The 19,868-nt window shown below is 32.3% G+C and overlaps 4 protein-coding genes across 5 annotated transcripts; 2 read left to right on the forward strand and 2 right to left on the reverse strand.

The window, feature by feature from the left end:
• The first annotated feature begins 6,061 nt into the window (after positions 1-6,061).
• Positions 6,062-7,812, forward strand: LOC146900708 (uncharacterized). The gene is made up of 3 exons (XM_085734265.1): positions 6,062-6,260; positions 6,494-6,927; positions 7,113-7,812. Exons 1-3 carry the CDS (start codon positions 6,170-6,172, stop codon positions 7,617-7,619), a joined length of 1,032 nt encoding a protein of 343 aa, XP_085590391.1. The 5' UTR covers positions 6,062-6,169; the 3' UTR covers positions 7,620-7,812.
• A 1,230-nt stretch (positions 7,813-9,042) lies between these two features.
• Positions 9,043-10,042, forward strand: LOC146900709 (uncharacterized). The gene has a single exon (XM_085732601.1). It carries the CDS (start codon positions 9,094-9,096, stop codon positions 9,643-9,645), a length of 552 nt encoding a protein of 183 aa, XP_085588727.1. The 5' UTR covers positions 9,043-9,093; the 3' UTR covers positions 9,646-10,042.
• A 264-nt stretch (positions 10,043-10,306) lies between these two features.
• Positions 10,307-13,761, reverse strand: LOC146900710 (zinc finger (Ran-binding) family protein). Of its 2 annotated transcripts, none has more exons than XM_085732600.1 (7): positions 13,496-13,761; positions 11,618-12,018; positions 11,488-11,515; positions 11,229-11,302; positions 10,941-11,101; positions 10,707-10,787; positions 10,307-10,553 (listed from the first exon to the last, which is right to left on the reverse strand). In XM_085732600.1, the coding sequence occupies exons 1-7, from the start codon at positions 13,659-13,661 to the stop codon at positions 10,505-10,507; spliced, it is 960 nt and encodes a 319-aa protein (XP_085588726.1). In that variant the 5' UTR covers positions 13,662-13,761; the 3' UTR covers positions 10,307-10,504. The 2 variants fall into 2 exon arrangements, with proteins under 2 accessions (XP_085588726.1, XP_085588725.1); XM_085732599.1 differs by having other exon boundaries at positions 11,461-11,515.
• Positions 13,762-16,199: 2,438 nt separating this feature from the next.
• LOC146900711 (defensin-like protein 1) lies at positions 16,200-17,569 on the reverse strand. Its single transcript, XM_085732719.1, has 2 exons — positions 17,414-17,569; positions 16,200-17,019 (listed from the first exon to the last, which is right to left on the reverse strand). Exons 1-2 carry the CDS (start codon positions 17,475-17,477, stop codon positions 16,838-16,840), a joined length of 246 nt encoding a protein of 81 aa, XP_085588845.1. The 5' UTR covers positions 17,478-17,569; the 3' UTR covers positions 16,200-16,837.
• Between the last annotated feature and the right edge of the window lie 2,299 nt (positions 17,570-19,868).

Consider the following 19,868-nt stretch of genomic DNA (forward strand, 5'->3'; position numbering starts at 1 on the left):
TTGGCATATTTAAAATATTGTTTTTCCTGTAAAAAAAAAAAAGACAAACTTTTATTTAAATTTCTAAGTTAAAAAATATTTTTCAGAGAGGATGTTGTCTCAAATATTAACTACTCTCAATTAATTTTTCCTTATATTTGTTTTTCAATTTTATCAAATATTAAAAAAGAATCAGGGTCAGACTAGAAAATCAAACTTGGTGTGTTGGCAAAGAACATTTGCAGCCTTTTACCGTAAATGATGAGATTAGAAATCTCGCAAACCTTTTAGTAAAAGGTTTGCGAGAGATTTAAGTGATTCGTTTTTTAGTTGTTACTATTGAAATTTTTGTTGAGCTGCATGTAATGTGGCACCATTCCTCTTTGGATTGTGCAGTGCTAAATGTTGATGGGAGCTTCTTGGTGGATTTTGGTAGAGCTGGATTTGGTGGTGTCTTAAGGAACGAAAACGACTCTTGGATCATGGGTTTCAATGGCTGCTGCACCAACTCTAGCAATACTAATGCATAAATTGTCATTGTTCTTCGAGGATTGCAACTTGCTAGGAATTTGAACATCCCTGAGGTGGTGTGTTGTTCTGATTTTGAAGTTGCAACTTTGTCAACCCTTGGCATTGTTATGCCACTGAGATTCTTACCATTCAAGATTTGTTGAAGTTGGACTGGAATGTTCAATTGATTCATACTTTAATTGTCATTGTTCTTTGAGGATTGCAACTTGCTAGGAATTTGAACATCCCTGAGGTGGTGTGTTGTTCTGATTCTAAATTAGCTCTCAACCTTAATTTCAGCCTTTGTCAACCCTTGACGTTTTTATGCGGCTGAGATTTTCACCATTCAAGATTTATTGAAGTCGGACGAAAATGTTCAACTGATTTATACTTTAAGAGAGGATAACCAATGCACCTATTTACTAGCCAAGATTGGTTCAACCAGTGATGTTAATTACCGTCTATCCATATACTCTTTTTTTTTTTTTAGCAATCTATCCATATACTATTAATTAATTAAGAAATAAGCTAGTTTTTTTTGGGCCAACGAAGTCCATTTCCAATGTACTGTTTAGTCATTTAAAAACGAGTATTACTTTTTCCACCCTATGGCTTTCCTCGCGCGCCCTATTTTTTTTCCAATTTTACCCCTAGTCCGGATTTCGTAATCCGGAATGTATTGTTAGTAATTTTCAGATGTCTCCGGATTATAAAATCCGGATATGTATTTTAGCATAACTTTTGCAATTTTAAGCTCTACAATTAGTAAAATAAAATGCGAATAAAATAAAAAACATAAATAAAAAGACACAAACATAAAAAACAACTCATTTTATTAATATATGAACAATACATTACAATAATTTTCAAGCTTTTTAAGCTTATTACATAACATCCTAAATCTATTTCTAATCTCCTAAGAGCCTAATTCTAATCTCCTAAGAGCCTAACCACTGTTATGGGATAGGACATAGCAGTAGCTTGGCTATTGGAGGAAAAACGGAGGAGGGGGGAAGAGGAGGACGGGAAGAAGAAACCAATGCCCCTGAGGGAGGTGGGGGTGCTCAGACTTACGCCCCGACAGGCGAAGCTAATAACCACACTGACCCACATGACCCTCAGATGAACCGCCCTTCGTTGCAGCGCGGTTCCATCCTCATTGACCGTTCATACAAACTGATGAGATCAAGAGCTCATTAAGCATGTGGAAGGAAACATATAAAAAAATACATGAAAAAAATGAATAAAAATTGGCCCAAAAACACTAAGTATGGTTATTTTGTGTGTTTAATCCATTTTAAAGCTTCCAAAGCTTTAAATGGAGTGTTTTGTGTGTTTATTTCGTGCAAAGGAGTGCTGAAGACAAAAGAAAAACAAAGCATTAAGAGCATTTAATCTGATGGAGGAAAGAAGGCAGAATTGAAAAAGAAAGAGACAAGACTTCAATGAGACAATGAAGGCATTTCATTTCAGCATATGAAACCACCATCATCATCAAAATCACGTCCATAATCATGAACATCAAGAGCAGCCACCCTCATTTATTGATTTGTCTTGTAACCATTTCTTATATTCATGTTAATTTACTTCAGCCATAGGAAATAATGATAGATTAATTTGGCTGAAGGAATTTTAAGAGTTATTTGCCTTTTCCTTTGTAATTCAGCAAGTGTCCCTCCTACCTATATATAGGACACGAAAATTATGAATAAAATAGGACTATTTTGAGTGAAAAACTACACTGTGTGTTTTTGAGCAATTGCTCTTTGGTTCTGGATTGGACCAATTTTGATCATATCAAGAATCCTTTCTTGTGGTGATCCTCAATCCCATAGACTTATCACTTTCTTGGATTAGAAAGTGTGGCGTCCCTTTCTTTTCATTCCATTTCTCCATTTTATCCACAAAATCTGTTTGGGTCAAAATTCTGCCATTTACCTATTTTAACCCAAATATCCATTTTTCATTCTGTTTTATTGCATTTTGAATCACAAGAATTTTAAAGTTCAAATTATCAAAGCAATTTCGTGAGTTTGGAGGAAAAATAACAATTCTTGGAAGGTTGCCTTTATCATTTGGTATCAGAGCTCAGGTTCAAATCAGGTGTTATTTATCATTTTTCTTTCTTTCATTGTATCCTCTTTGTTCTTATTTTGTTTGAAAAAAAAAATCATCAAAAAAAAAGTGTGGAAAAAAAAATGTAGCATTTTGAAAAGAAAAGTAAGAAGAAAAAAATCAAAAGTTTCAACATTTTATTTTCTTAGTGGTCCTTCATGGAAGCCAAACAAATGAATATTTTCTTTACAAGATGTCTTGTGAATGATAAAGTATGTGAGTTGTTCATTGATAGAAAATATTGGACCAATATGGCAAGCACATCAATGGTGGAGAAATGGAGACTTCCGATTCTTGAGCATCCAGATCCATATATTCTTTATAGTCTTGAGGATCCAGAATTTAAAGACATGGCTGATGTTTTGGTGACCAAACAAGTGAGATTGTCATTCAAAATTGGAGAATATGAAGATGAGGTACTATGTGACGTGGTGCCTTCCAAAACAAGAGATTTGTTACTTGGGCTTCCATGGCAGCAACAACGTCGAGCGAAGCATGACCAACACACCAACACATACACATTTTCATTTAAAAATTGTCAAATCATTATTGCACATGATAAGGTCGGTCATGATCAAATCTTGAAAAGAAGAGTGAGAAAAGAAGAAAGCGCTCTAAGGATTGAGAGAGGGATTGCTGCTATTTTTAAAACATTTGAGGAAGAGCTCCTTCAAATTCAAAATGATTATAAAAAGCGTGAAAGAGATGTTGAAAAAATAGAGGATCTCATTGTAAAAGAAAGTCATGAGAAAGACTTCAAGAAGGAAAAAGAAGAGAAAAAGGTGAGTGAGAAGGTAAATGAAGAGGAAAATGTTAGGAAGTTTTGGCCTACTATTACACTAGTACCCTCATCAAAGTTGGTATGTGTAGTTAAATGTTGGGATTCTTCTAATATTTTGCAATCTCCTAACCTTTCTTCTTTAACTCATGAAGGAAACCAAGCAAATGAAGAAGTTTTTTCTCAACAAATAGAAAACAGTCATGTTCTTTGGAAAAATGATTATGTCCCAAAATCACAAGGAGAAAAGTTTCTACATAGCTCACTTCAATTTTATGCAGGTCTGGATTTGAGGTCAAATCCTCTTAAAGAGGGGAAGAATGATGAGATCAAGAGCTCATTAAGCATGTGGAAGGAAACATATAAAAAAAATACATGAAAAAAATGAATAAAAATTGGCCCAAAAACACTAAGTATGGTTATTTTGTGTGTTTAATCCATTTTAAAGCTTCCAAAGCTTTAAATGGAGTGTTTTGTGTGTTTATTTTGTGCAAAGGAGTGCTGAAGACAAAAGAAAAACAAAGCATTAAGAGCATTTAATCTGATGGAGGAAAGAAGGCAGAATTGAAAAAGAAAGAGACAAGACTTCAATGAGACAATGAAGGCATTTCATTTCAGCATATGAAACCACCATCATCATCAAAATCACGTCCATAATCATGAACATCAAGAGCAGCCACCCTCATTTATTGATTTGTCTTGTAACCATTTCTTATATTCATGTTAATTTACTTCAGCCATAGGAAATAATGATAGATTAATTTGGCTGAAGGAATTTTAAGAGTTATTTGCCTTTTCCTTTGTAATTCAGCAAGTGTCCCTCCTACCTATATATAGGACACGAAAATTATGAATAAAATAGGACTATTTTGAGTGAAAAACTACACTGTGTGTTTTTGAGCAATTGCTCTTTGGTTCTGGATTGGACCAATTTTGATCATATCAAGAATCCTTTCTTGTGGTGATCCTCAATCCCATAGACTTATCACTTTCTTGGATTAGAAAGTGTGGCGTCCCTTTCTTTTCATTCCATTTCTCCATTTTATCCACAAAATCTGTTTGGGTCAAAATTCTGCCATTTACCTATTTTAACCCAAATATCCATTTTTCATTCTGTTTTATTGCATTTTGAATCACAAGAATTTTAAAGTTCAAATTATCAAAGCAATTTCGTGAGTTTGGAGGAAAAATAACAATTCTTGGAAGGTTGCCTTTATCACAAACCCTGAAAGTTTTCAACGAGGCCCTTATCTATGAAAGGCCAACGATGGAAAACCATGGTTGTAGAAGGAAGAAGAGGAGGAGAGGGATGGTGTGAGAAATGGTGGGGTTTGGAAGGGTATTTATAGGGAGGGTGGGTGAAAAATGGTTGGGAAACCATTAATGAAGTCAAAAAACGTGGTAAAACACGTTTTTTTGACCTGACCACCGACAAATGCGTGTGGTGCAGACCACCGGCCATGGCACTGAGGCGTTCCGGAATATACAATCCGGAATGCACCTTTGAATTCCGGAATATATTTTCTGGATTAGTGCGATTATGGTGCTCTTATGGTGAACGAGGGGAACGTTTGCACTTCTTTGTAGGGCTAAGGACATTCCGGAATGTATAATCCGGAATGCTTCAACATTGGCTTCTTTTGAAAAATTGCTTGGCTTCTTTTGAAAGAGTGACATCAATTAGTGGTTGGACGGTTACAACTACTAACACGTTTTCATTGACTGTATTAATGACCTAGGACTTGTTTAAGGCTATAAATAGGTTTCCATCTTCAACAAATACATTCATTCTTCACTTCACCTCTTTCCTTCCATTTTCTTCAATTTTTTGAAGTATTGTAGGAGTGTCAGTGGTGTCATGGTCATTGTTGACCGTTCCTATGAACCCTGCAATAGCATTTCAGCTTGTGTGGGGTTCATATAACGGTCAACAGAGACCCTTGACATCAAAGAAAGACACAAAATATTCATTTCGTCTTTGTTCGGATTATAATTTCCGGAACTCTCTTCACCTCTTTTCTGCCATTCTCTTCAAATTTTTTAAGTTTTGTAGGAGTGTTTGTGGAGTCATGGTCATTGTTGACCGTTCCTATGAACCCTGCAATAGCATTTCAGCTTGTGTGGGGTTCATATAACGGTCAACAGAGACCCTTGACATCAAAGAAAGACACAAAATATTCATTTCGTCTTTGTTCGGATTATAATTTCCGGAACTCTCTTCACCTCTTTTCTGCCATTCTCTTCAAATTTTTTAAGTTTTGTAGGAGTGTTTGTGGTGTCATGGTCATTGTTGACCGTTCCTATGAACCCTGCAATAGCATTTCAGCTTGTGTGGGGTTCATATAACGGTCAACAGAGACCCTTGACATCAAAGAAAGACACAAAATATTCATACCGTCTTTATTCGGATTTTATAATCCGGAAACACTAACAATATGGTCCGGAAAACATAATCCGGACCAGGACTATTTTTGGAATTTTTGCAGGGCGCGCGAGAAGGCCATAGGGTGGGAAAAGTAACACTCTTTAAAAACCCAATCTAGATTATGGGCCCATAATTCAAAAACTGTAACCTAACGGCTAGTTCATTGTATATTGTTTTAGGTCTTCTAACGGTCATATTTTGATACTATCTACCTATCTTCCTTTATAAATAACCCCCGCCGTTTGCCTAATCACACATCTTCTTTTATCTTCTTTACAATCAAACAATCTTGCGCTTAAATCTCTCTCTCTCTCTCTCTCTCTCTCTCTGCAATATCACATCGCTTTCAATCACTTTCAACAATGGAGACTCCTTCATCCACCGCAAGAAGAGTCACAAGATCACAAACAACCACCTTGACTGCTTCCAACGTCAACAACATCCCATCTTCAAGTGAGTAATTCTTTCCAAAAAAAATCGATTTTAGAAAATAGGTTTTGATTTCTTACTAAAAATTCGATTTTTGAATGATTTTTCTTTATAAAAATTCGATTTAGGAAAATGGGTTTCGATCATTCTCTAGTATGATGATTTTTCTTTATCAAAGATTTGATTTTGGAAATTGGTTTTGATCATTTTTTTTCATGGGTTTTGATCATTTTTTTCTCATGATTTTCTTGATTCAGGGAAGATCGAAGATTCGGAAAAGAATGCTTCAAAATCAAGACAAAGAAAGGGGCAAGCACAACAACAGGATCGGTGTGCACTGATCGACATATCCAATGATTCTCCCATCGTTGGCCTTGCGAATGGCGAGATCGAAACACCTCTGTCGAGTATTGCAAAGCAAAGGGGAAGCCGGGTGAAGAAGACTCCTGGTTCTGGTGAAGCTTTGTTGAGGGGTCAAGTGAAGACCCTTTTGCAGAAGGTTGAAGAAGAAGCTGAGATTTCTAAACTGACAATGGATGTTCGTCCTTTTCTTCAATTTGTTAACTCTCCAATGCAACTTCTTGCCCCAACTCCTGCAAACACCCCTCAAATCCCCAACGTTCACAACATTGCCACTGGTTTCACTGAGTTTTCACCTTCTTCTGTTGTTCAAGAACAACTCATTCCTCAGGTTTGTCACAGTCTTCTTAAAACCATTGTATTTTATGTGTTACATATATTTCTAGTCACAACAAATTTTTTATCTATGTTATATAGATTACAAATATATTTAGTCTATATTTTTCAAGAAAATGAATGTTTTTTTTAATTAATTAGTATTGTCAAATAGTAGTTTGATTTGATTTTTGCTGTCAGGTGCTGATTCAAGAGAATGTTGAATCTGAAAAGAATGTGCTAAGTCCACTGCTGTTAGATTTCTCTGACAAATCTGAGGTTACAGAAGACTCTAAGATGGGGTCCACAGAAGATGATGGTGATTCAATTTGGTCAATTCAAGTCAATGCAAGCACACATGATGATGATGAAGATGATGAGGAAATAGCTGAGGTAGAAGAAGATGAGGAGGATGATTACTATGAGGGTGTTGAAGAAGAAGAAGAAGAGTATGCTGATGGAGGGTTGCTACTTGATGAACTGTGTGAGGGTTTGAGCAACATAGGTGTGAATGAAGGAAATATGGTTCCAAAGTTTGCTGGGAAACATACAAGATTTTTGTATGATAGTGATGAAGATGAGATTGTGGAAGAGGTTGTTGAAGAATCTGCTGATTCTAACTCTGAGATTTTGCATTTGAAGGGGTTGCCAACTCCAAAAGGAAAGCATATTCGTTTTTCTGAGGAGGAAGAAAAATCTGATCTGTGATTTAGTGTTTGTTTTTGCTTAGTTTTGTTGGTTGTCTCTCTTTTGACACCACTTTTTGGCTTTTGTTTCTTTTTACCTGAATGGAGCTAGTGCTAGGACCATAACATGTCGTTGAATGCTCCAATGATATTGTTTCTTTCATTATTGCTTAATTGACAAGATTCTTGGTTCATTACCAGCAAGTTTATGATTATATCTATGATAGCAATTCTAAATAATGGCATAATCATAAGGTAGATTGGTAACTGTGCAATTTCTAAAATGCAACTTTTGGCTATTGTTGCCACTCATCAGAGTCATGTTCCTCCATTTTCAAATTTCTAAAGTAGATTGGGTAAATGTTTCAATGCCAAAAGGTACTTTATGACATGGTATATAGATTAATCATTATAAGTTATTCTCAAGTAATATAATCTTTACAGTAAAAAAAAAAAAACAAAAAAGAAAGTAATATTTTATCCAAGTCTTCTAAAATGAAACTTGTGACCATAGCTGCCACTTATCAGATTCATCCATTTTAATGCACATGTAATATAGCTGCCAAAATCTTTGAATTACAAGGATAATTTGCTGTATTTTCACATGCCAAAGCATCATGCAGATGTTGGTTTATGTGATCTAGAGAAGGAGAAAAACTACTATAATGAAACAGTGACTAGGAGAAACATTGTCATCATGCATGTTCTTGGCTATAGCCATTGTTCTAGTTCTAAACTTTGAAACTTCTTTGGCAAACAATGTACAATAAGGGGACAAGTTTCATGAGTTATAAAATAGGGAGATAAACATTGTAATTAAGCCAAAAAAAATTATGTAATTGTTTTCCAAATAAAAATACAATTGTTGATTTAATTAAAATATTAAGGAGCATGCAGGAAAAACAAAATTTAGAATTCTGAAAGTTATAGCTCAGAATTTGTAATAGGTCCTTGAATTTGTAACGAGTAGCTATAATAGTCCCTGAATGTATTGAATTGATATGATAATACGTAAGTACCTATAGGGATTGATATGATAGAAAGTAAGTATATTTAGGACTGATATGACAATATTAACATAACATTTCAACGCGGGGGACTATTTTGACTAATGAAGTTGACAATCATAAACTATTTTGAAATTTTGATATATTTAGGAACTATTGTGGCTACTCATTACACATTAGTATCAAAATAACTATTACCCTATAAAAAAGGTGTGTACTCTTTAAAGGATATTGTGGAAAGTAATAAAAAAAATTACTTTTACAAAAATGAAAATCTTAAAATCCATTTCAAAAGAAAGGGCTCAGTAATGAATATGGGGTGCAGAAAGTAACTTTTAGAAGACTTTGCATTTACTGCATCCTGTTCTAAAATGTCCTCTATTGTTTGGCTTCCTGATAGGATAATGATATTAAAAGGGATGAGAAAAACATAACCACACAACATGTTATCTTCATTCCTTAGCCATATTCATTCTACGAAGAATAGAGATGGGAACCACCTCCCTCTCTTCAAACTCACCTTCCCTCATCAATATTATTCTAACTAGACGTTCAAGTTCACTACCATCAACCAGACACAACCAATTTCTCTCATTTCAACCTACCACTTCCCTCACTTTCCACTCCATCACCTGCAGCAGCAGCAGTAGCACCAACACAAACGCGAACGACGATGAAAAAGATTCAGTTCAATCACCAACTCCAACACCAGCTGAACCGGTTGAACTAAGGCTGCGGCGAAGATCGAAAAGACAAGCCAGAAAACAGAGAGAGAATGGAACTCTCACAAATAGCATACAGCAACCCAAGGCAAAGGCTGCTCCTAAGAAATGGGAGGACATGAGTTTCACTGAGAAGGCACTTGAGCTTTATGTAGGAGAGAAAGGTGCTCTCTTTTGGCTTAACAAATTTGCATATGCTTCAATCTTTATAATGATTGGGCTATGGATAGCGTTTAGGTTTGTGGGTCCTGCGCTTAATATTTATCAGTTGGATCAACCTCTACTGTCCCCTGAGGATGTACTGAAGGGATCTTCCTGATCTTAAGTTTTGAAGGAATTTTATGAAACCATTGATTAAATTTAGCTTCTGAGCACAGGTTCTCCTGAATCATGTTGTTAAGCTTCAGAATTTGGTCTGTCTTTTATCATAATGCATACAAAGAAGATTGGGTGTAATTTGAATGTACAACACTATAACTATTTAGGAGCACAAAAAACCAATCATTTTGGTTAAATGAGGGTTTCAATGATAGCCCTTTATTTTTCTTCTTTTTATTTAAGGATACAAGCACTTTTGTTTTTGATTTGATGCGTCGATAAAATACAAAAATTCTAGCTAAGTCTCCTGGTAAAGATGATATTAGTAGTTACATTCTGTCAAAATAAAAACAATGTTATTAGTTACATGTTCTTAAATTGCAATTGTAGTTGCAAAACCATTGAGAAGACTTCCAAAGCACAACGATGTGGATATGGTTGCATATAACAAGGAATTGGATTAGTCTTGCGAATTTTATGGTAACACATTCAGTTTACAGTTGATGACAATTGTCATTGAAACACATTAAACCCTGAGACGCATCAAGTGAAGAGTGATCAATATACCAATGAACCAAAAGGTTGTAACAATACAACTGAAATTTGAGAAAGATGGACACAAGAGCTAACTATATGAACAAAATAGTCACGACTTCCCAAAATCATCTAAATTGCAGAGTATTTATAATAAGCATGCAGCTTTCGGAAACTGAAAGATACACTGTCATTTATGTCTTATGTGAATACAATGAGCCTGTCATGAATATCAACATTTTGCTGGCAAAGTACATGCTATAAATTCAAAACAAAACTCATCAAAACTAGGGCAAGCAACAAAAATACAACCAATGAATTCAACATTACACAACATTGACGGGTTGCATGGGTGCCACTCTAAGCGTTTTACACCTGCGAATGAGAAAACATTGATTATTCAATAGCGTGATGGCAGATGCCAACATACTTGATAGATTCATAATGACTAGCATGATATTGCCTTCAATTGGAGGGCATTCAATTTTGCACCTCGAACTAAATAGACTACATGAAAGAGAGAATCACCTGTTGCACTCTAGTCTGGACGCATAATTATGATTGTTGCAATTTGTGCACATCCAATCACCACTTCGCCATTGCTTAGCTCTAATAAGTCAAATAGATAAAAGTATTTAAATTGTGAGCCTATGAAAGTATAATACCATCATTGAAGACCTATAAGATGAAAAATTACAGGATAATAAATCTCTCTGTGTATGTGCGCGCGCGCGTGGAGTTTGGTGGAGAAGAATTAATTACCCTTTTCCAAGGAGTGCAGTAGAAGAAACTTGAGTTGGAATTGGAAAGAGTGGGGGCATTGGCAAACTTGGTGCTGAACTAGAGTTAATGCTGGTATAAGCAGGAAAGAGTGCAGGTCTTGGTTCTGCACTGGTCCCTACTGCTTGCTGCAGATCATTCGTCTGTAAACGAAGAAAGTGATCGTATGTAAGACTGTAGAAGGAGAATATATTATTAAAAAAAGAGAGCATGTAAAACCACAACAGTGGTCAGTGAATCAGAAAGTAACAAAAGAAACAAAATCCTTACAGGTCCTACGTTCAATCTCTTGTTATCCCAGTCATAACCCAATTCTTCAGAAGCTAACCGTTTTGTGCCAAGTGCTTTACACCAAAAAAAGTGGAAACAACATGAAGTTTAACAACAATTGCTACCAAAAAATGAAAAATGAAAAATATTGAAGAGCTCAACATAAACCATAAGAGAGAATACTCTGAGAGATGTGAACTAGATACAACTAACTAATGCAACTTGCACTTACAGTCTACACCAAGGAAGGAAGCAATACCTGGTGGAGAAGCATTGCATTTTTTACACTGCAAATTATTTCAACATTGAATCAGAAAAATAATGAATACTTCATTAGTTGTGTAGTTCAACATCATTTAGATATTTAGATATAAAGTTCAAGATCATACTTGTGCGCGTGAGGAGTAATTGTGGAAGCCGCAGTTACAGACCCAGTCCCCATTGCGCCACCCATTCGGAGTAGATGAGTTCTGACTAGAGGAATTTTCATAGGGATGTCCAGAACTATAACTTACACCTGGTGGCCATAGGGAAACTGGCTGGACACCAAACTTTTGTGCTCCAGTAACAGGCCAGTTATAATTCAAATTCAGCGACTGCGGTGGCCCACCGTTTCCAATCAATCCAATATTCATCCTTTGCTCTGGTCCTCCCGGAACCCTGGAAAAATAATGTGGATAAGCAGGGAAAGATGCTCCTGTCATTGCAATTGCTGGCATGGCCGCTACCTCCTTTGGTTGTCCGCACTTCTTGCATTTCTCTCTTGATGCATAATTGTTGTTAGTGCAACCTATTGATCCATTGCATACAAACACATCCCCACAAAGCAGCCACAGAAGGAAAGGAACCCACACCAACACGTCGCACGCACACCAAATACACATACAAAAAGCACAAAACATCTCAACCTAGTTGATACCAAGTTCTTCATTTCAATTTTAAAAAGAAGATCATAAGCGAAATGATCACATGCCAAGTTAAACTTGAGCATCATTTTATCACTAACAAGTGGGAAGGAAAACCTATACAGGTATGACATAAATAGCGCTCAAATGTGTGGTGGCATACCTCTTTCCTTGAGAGTAATACAGCTTTTAACTTTTAAACAAAATACATAAAGTTGGGACATTTGTGAAATTACAACAAACAATTTTTCACCAAGTTGTTCAAAAGTACCCTAAACCACATGTATCATTTGAAGATGTGGTTGTCTTATAAGCAAGCTAGACACTACTACGAGTCTGTTTGGATTGACTTTTTTGAACTTACCTACTGACATATAAACACTTGTGAGACTGTATGGGAGGACCTTATAAATACCATTCATAACAGGTCCATAATTTTTTTTCCACTTATTTCTATAAGCTCTCCATGATGACTTGCTCTGTTTGGATAAACAACTTAATTTGCAACTTATAGCATAAACGCTTATCTTGATAAGCACTATGTATAAGCTATTTCTATAACAAAAGATAAAATATTGTTAAATTGTTTTTTGAATAAGCTATAAAAATAAATTCATAATCTATCTTGAAGAACTTATGAAAATAAGCTGAAACAGTCATTCAGCATGTCATAGGACCCGTTTGGATTGACTTATTTTTGAGCATATGCAAAAAGCAAAACAGTTTATGCAAATAAATAAGCTTTTATGTATTATTCATAAGCTTGTCAAGGTAGTTTATCAAAAAACAACTTATGAAGATACAATTTTCGTCAGTGCGAACTTATGAATTAGCATAAAAGCTTACCTATTTGCATAAACTATTTTTCATAAGCTCAAAAATACATCAATCCAAACGGGCCTAATCTATTTTCACAATTTCTCTCAAACAGTCTCACAAGTGCTTATGCTAGTAGATAATCTCAAATAAGTAAATTCAAACAATGTAGTTTATATGAAAGCTATTTCCCTTCATTTGATCTTTTGTTACAAACTATATTATACATAAGCACTTATACGATAAGCGCTTAATCAAAATAACTACATTACTACACTAGGCGATTTGGAAACATGCAACTTATTCCACTTCATTCACACATTTTCCACTCACTCACTTATACCAATTTAACACTTAATAATAAAAACATACAAAAATTTCTTTTCTCACCCCCTCAATAAAATCTCCAAGAAATAAATAAAAGTAAGAAAAACAAAACCACCCAATTCAAAAAACATATCAATAAACAAGAAAAATAAACATTTCAATATACAAATGAGATACCCACGAAAAAGGAGAGAAGAGGGGGTTGAGAAAGTAACTAACCGGTGCAGATCCAATCACCGATACGAGGAAGCCATTTGGAATCAGCAGGGGTTTTGGTATCAACGAGAAGACGTGGTTGTTTGCATCGATTGCAGAATGATCTGAAAGCGTAGTTTCTGTTGTTGCAACCACTGCACTCCCAATCACCTTCTCTTCCTTCCCCCATTCTTCTTCTTCTTCTTCTTCTTCTTCTTAATTTCAGTGTCTTTCTTATTCTTCTGGGAACGAAATAATAACCAGAGGAAAAAGGATTTTGGTTTTGGAACAAAGTAAAGAAATCAAAATTGTGAATTTATTTGTTTATATGAGAATGAAAAAATGAAAAATATACTAACCCAATGTCTCTTTTTTCATAAGTTTTTTTTTTTTTTTTTACAAAGATCACTTTTTTTTTCCTAATTTTCTTTTGACAAGTGGTCTGTTAGTTAGAGATTTACTTTTTTTATATCTCCTCAGTTGATAGGATATTGCATATTATATGTGAAGATTGAAGTTTGAATTCCGGACACATCATTTCTCCACAATTAAAATGTGTGGGCACTAGTCATTACGCTACTTGATCAATTTTTTATTTTAGCAAAGAAATTCACTTCTTTAAAGTGAATAAATATGGTGTACGTGGTTATAACCCCGACCTCTTGCATATATTATGCAATTTCCCAATTAAGATCATTTTTTATTGTAATGGTGTAGAAAGATCATTTCTCATGGGGATATATCATTTTTATTTCTACCTGCATTAATTATTTCTTTATTGTAATGTAAGCACGATTCAGTTGGCATCTACAAGACAATGCGGGGTTCAATCCGCATTTAAAATGTGTGAACCACATACACTAGATTATTTGACAAAAATAAAATTATTTTAAAAACATATATTAATTATATAAAATTGTAAATATAGTAGTAATACAAACAAATTTAATTTGACTATCAACTTTTATAATTTCATGATTTAGCCAAAATATCATATATTTATGGACGGATGTAGTAATAATTACATATTTTCAATTATGTTCGTTATATTCATCTTGTGAATAATTTGTTACAATAACTTAATATCATTAACTACTTGTTGTTAGCTTAATGTCATTCATTTAGTATAATATAAATTTAAAACACATATTATATTCTTTAATTCAGTTCAATTATGCGATGGAAAGATATATACTAGTTCGCTCAAAGAGAAAAAAAAATAGGCTAAAGTGCAACTTTGGCCCCCTATCTTTCAAAAAGTTGCGATTTTGACCCCTTAAATTTGAAAACTACAATTTTGGTCCCCTATGTTTTAGCCCCTTTGCATATTTGGTCCTTTTTCTCAATTTTGACTGGTCAACGCCCATGTGGCATGCCACGTGGGTAATTATTAAATTAAAAATAAATAAAAAATTATTTTTTAATTAAATAAATGAAAAATCTAATTAAAAACATTTAAAAAATCAGGAAAATAGAAAAATTAATAAAAAAATTGAAAAAAATTCTGAAAATATTAAAAAATTCTGGAAAAATGAAAAATTAATAAAAAAATTGAAAAAAATATAAAAAATTCGGGAAAATTGAAAATTAATAAAAATGAAAAAATACGGAAAAAATTTAAAAATTCTAGAAAAATAAAAAAAATCTGAAAAAATACGGAAAAATTTTAAAAATTCTCGAAAAATTAATAAAAATAAAAAATGATTAAAAAATAAAATAATCTAATAAAATGAAAAATTCTGAAAAAAATAAAAAAGATTAAAAAATTCTGGAAAAATGAAAAATTAATAAAAAAATATTAAAAAATTTCAAAATTTTCGAAAAAATTAAAAAGATTGATCATGTGTAATTATAAACCGAGCTTAGGTTTTTTCAGTGTATTTATTTCCAAAAAAATTTCAGTGTATTTTTGTGTATTTATAAACCGAGAATAAGGGAAAAAATATGTGTATTTATAAACCGAGCTTAGGTTTTTTGTGTATTTATTTCCAAAAACTTTTTAGTGTATTTTTGTGTATTTATAAACCGAGAATAAGGGAAAAAATATGTGTATTTATAAACCGAGCTTAGGTTTTTTGTTTATTTTTCGAAATTTCGAAATTTTCATTAGTATTTTTTCCGGGAACTTTTGTGTATTTATAAACCGGGAATTTTTGTGTATTTATACACTGAAAAAACCTAAGGTCGACATATATACTAATGAAAATTTCGAAATTTCGAAAAATACTACTGAAAATTTCGAATTTTTTTTAAATATTTTCTAGAATTTTTATTTTTTCATTAAAATTTTAATTAGAATTTTTCCAGAATTTTAATTAAAATTTCGAAAATTTCATTTTTCCAGAATTTTAATTTTTTTCAGAAAATTTTGAAATTTTAATTTTTCAGAATTTTTTAATCTTTTTTATTTTTTTTAGAATTTTTCATTTTATTAATTTTTCCAGAATTTTTAAATTTTTCCCGTATTTTTTCAATTTTTTTCATTTTTATTAATTTTTCATTTTTCCAGATTTTTTAATATTTTCAGAATTTTTGTATTAATTTTTTAATTTTCCTGATTTTTTTTAAATGATTTTATTTATATTTTTCATTTATTTAATTAAAAAATGATTTTTTATTTATTTTTAATTTAATAATTACCCATGTGGCATGCCACATGGGCGTTGACTGGTCAAAATTGAAAAAAATGACCAAATATGCAAAGGGGCTAAAACATAGGAGACCAAAATTGTAGTTTTCAAACTTAAGGGGCCAAAATCGCAACTTTTTGAAAGATAGGGGGCCAAAGTTGCACTTTAGCCAAAAAAATAATAAGGGAAAGTGATGTACAAAGTCCAATGTATTTGGTTTGAAATTTAGCCAAAATCATTTGACTTTTTGCACCTATTTTGCTTACATTTTAATAAAAATGGCATATGTAATAAAGAGCAATGCTATTTTTCCAGACAAATATTGTCCCGAATAGAAAGCGAAAAGCTCCAGTCCAATCAAAACTCTACCTAGCCACGAATCAAGGAGGTGGTGGGTCATGCTTTAAGGAAAATACAGAGCAAATTCTTTCGTGAAAATTGTCGGGACAATACTTCTCGGGATAGGCAGCAATTTCCTATTGGCAAATTAAAAACAAGAGAAATGATATTTTGACATCCATTTGATGACAACTTTGTTGACAACCTTGTTTTTTTCACTTTTTATTGGTCAAAAACAATGGAGAGAGAAAAAGGAAGAGAGAGGATAACAACATCATGTGAGTATGAGAGAGAAAGTTGTACAAAAGTTGTCAAAAAGTGGTTGTCAAAATATCATTTCTCTAAAAACAATTACAAAAGGTGATGGAACCATGAACTGAACTCTCATGGGATATTCTCAAACTTTTAAACAAGGTTTAGAGCAAAAGCATCTTTGACGGAAGCCGCGACAATCTCCTCCTGTGAAACCCTCTGTTAAGCACACAGTAGCACAATTCTGATCACTTAAACATAGTCCTCTGAAACTGTGACTTTGAGACTCACAAGTCCTTGCCTCTGCAACCATAATTGACCCCATCTCTGTACAATTCATATCACAAAATTAGCAACACAAGTAAAATTTAAAAAAATTAGAAAAATAAAAATAAGTGGAAAGCAAATTACACTATGTATAAAATAAACAAATATTAAACACAACCATATAACATTTATTATTATTATTACTATTATTATTATGATATGTAGTAATGAAGTGTTTTTTCCTAGAAACAAACTCAATTCATTTCATCTGCAATCAAAGTATAGATATATGACGGTAAACAAATGAGAACTAACATAAAATAGGGCTACATTCGCTAAAGCAAAAGTGCCTTATAGTAGCAGCTAACTAGTAATTGAGATTGATAAAATAAAACTAGTTAATTGAGAACAAAATAACGATGGTATTATTAATTAAGCATCAAGAAACACCCACCGGTGGCCACCAGAACAAGAAGGAAGAGATATATGGTGCGATTTGAAGGGATTGGACGAGCCATATAGGAGGAGACTTAGCTTCAAAGAATAAAAGATAACTAGTTGGAATTTGTTGAAAGTGAAATGCAAATGAAGCTAGTTTGTCTTAAATAGGGTAAGGAAGTTAATTTTTTGGGGGGATAATAAAGGTTCTTTTCTGTTTTATAATAAATGCTCTGTTGTCATTTGTCAATGAATGAATATTTTACGTGTACTGCATATAATATTTTAGATTGTTTAAAAAAAATATTATTTAAGAAGTTTCTAAGTGCCTTGAGAAAACATAAAATGGAAATTTTGCATTAAAAATAATAAATTTTAAATTTTTTTCTTCATTTTTTTTTAATTTTCAAAAAATTGACTTAAGTTGAATACAACACTTTTCAAGATAAATTTTCCGAATTTGTTCCTTAACATGTGCCCTAAATGATCACTTGTGAAGATAAAATTTCTAAACTTGTTTCTTTAACAAATGTCTTAGGGCACTATTTAACATTTTCACACAAATGAAAGAGCTTTGATACATGTACTTCCTAAACAAATACATTAATGATTAATTGTATGAATCAAAGAATTATTTGTCGACTTTTGTAATTTTTAAAAAGATCGTTTCACAAGAAAGAAAGAAAAACATCATTTTTCTATAAAAAAAAAAACACATCATTTCATTGTTTATAAGCATTACAATTTTTTTTTTATATTTTATCATAAAAAATATTCAACATTTATTTTTATGAGTAATAAAAATTCAATAAAAATTAAATTAAATTTCAGTGACACTTTTGGACTTTGGTAAATAATGTCATTTATTATAATTCTGAAACAATAGAAAATAGTTTTTTAAAAAAAAATCATTTAGCTATTAATTTAAAGATCAAATGTATCAGTACATGTCTTATTGTCGATTGTACTGTATAAATTTTATCGAATAAAGTGTGAATTTCGAGGTTCACCATAATTAAAACATACACCAAAGTTCAAAGAATACTATTATATGTACTTACATATTATTCATTAATGTGATATTTTACATAGGTTAATTATGTTTCTAGTCCCTATAAAATAGCGACCTTGTAAGTTTAGTCCTTACTTTATTTTAATAGCATTTTTAGTCCCTAATTTTGTTTTTTTGCCCTGAGTATTAGTCCCTACTCAATTCAAATTTGTTTAATTTATGCTTAAACTCTTAAATTTTTGAACAATTTTTTGCAGACATGTTTAGAACATTACTAAAAGTTCCTCCGCAAAAAATTATCGCAAAATTTGATTTCTACATCCAGATTTTATTACTTTTTATCTTTAACTTTTGTCGTTTTAAAAAATTCATATTTAATTCATTTCATGTCTGAAAAATTCTAAATTTTAGTAAACGAACCTTTCATAGTGTTCTAATCTTGTCTCAAAAAAATCGTTCAAAAATTTAAGAGTTTAAGGATAATTAATCAAACTTTGTTTTAGCAGGGACTAAAATTATAAGTAAATTTTTTTTTATAGGGACTAAAAATGCTATTAAAATTAAGTAAGGACTAAACTTACAAGGTCGCTATTTTATAGGGACTAGAAACATAATTAACCCTATTTACATCAATAGTGAGTACGCTGAACAATCATGCTCTTGTGATGTCTAAACTACCTCTTTATTGACCAATATGGATCAACCACTTTTATCACAAAAAGAAGTACATATTGAATGATTACATATTTTAATTTTAATATAAAATATCTTGTTTAATATACATATCACCCACTTGTCGTGTGTTATATTTCATTTAAAATTTTGACACATAGGTTAATTAAGAAATTAAAAATTGCAATTGATATCATCTACATTATATATAAAGAAATCTATACTATAAAGAAAATAGATGTTTGGGGATAACTTTTTCTATTTTCAACTATGCCCTTAAACAAATTTGAATATAAGAATGTTATTTTGTTTGTGTCATTCAAAAAAATAAGAATGTACATTATATTTGTTATATTTTTTGAAAGATATTAAATTTGTTATATTGTTGGTATCATTGAAAAAGATAAGTATTGTTTGTTGCAATATGAAAGCGTAAAATATCTATTATCTATTCCTATAATTTTAATCAAAATCAAAATAATTTTAATCACAATTAAAAAAAACTATTGTTCATAATTTATACGCATTAGTGCAATAAGAAGACGGGACAGACGAACACGGATTGCCCGTCTCAACGCTAGCATACTATTAAAATATTACAATTTGTTTGAAGGATATAAGAATATTACATCACCTAAAAAAATATTACATATTATCTTATCATGATATATATAATTTCAAAAAATGGTCAAATTTCCTCAAATAACATGAGTTTTAGTTCAAATGTGAGACTTTACATGGTAATTTAGATGTCATATAAAGTCAAACTCTCTTTGGACCATACTTT

This window comes from Medicago sativa, chromosome 8 (genome assembly GCF_051527215.1).
Source record: "Medicago sativa cultivar Bolivia chromosome 8, Bolivia_mono, whole genome shotgun sequence".
In the NCBI taxonomy this organism is placed as follows: domain Eukaryota; kingdom Viridiplantae; phylum Streptophyta; class Magnoliopsida; order Fabales; family Fabaceae; genus Medicago; species Medicago sativa.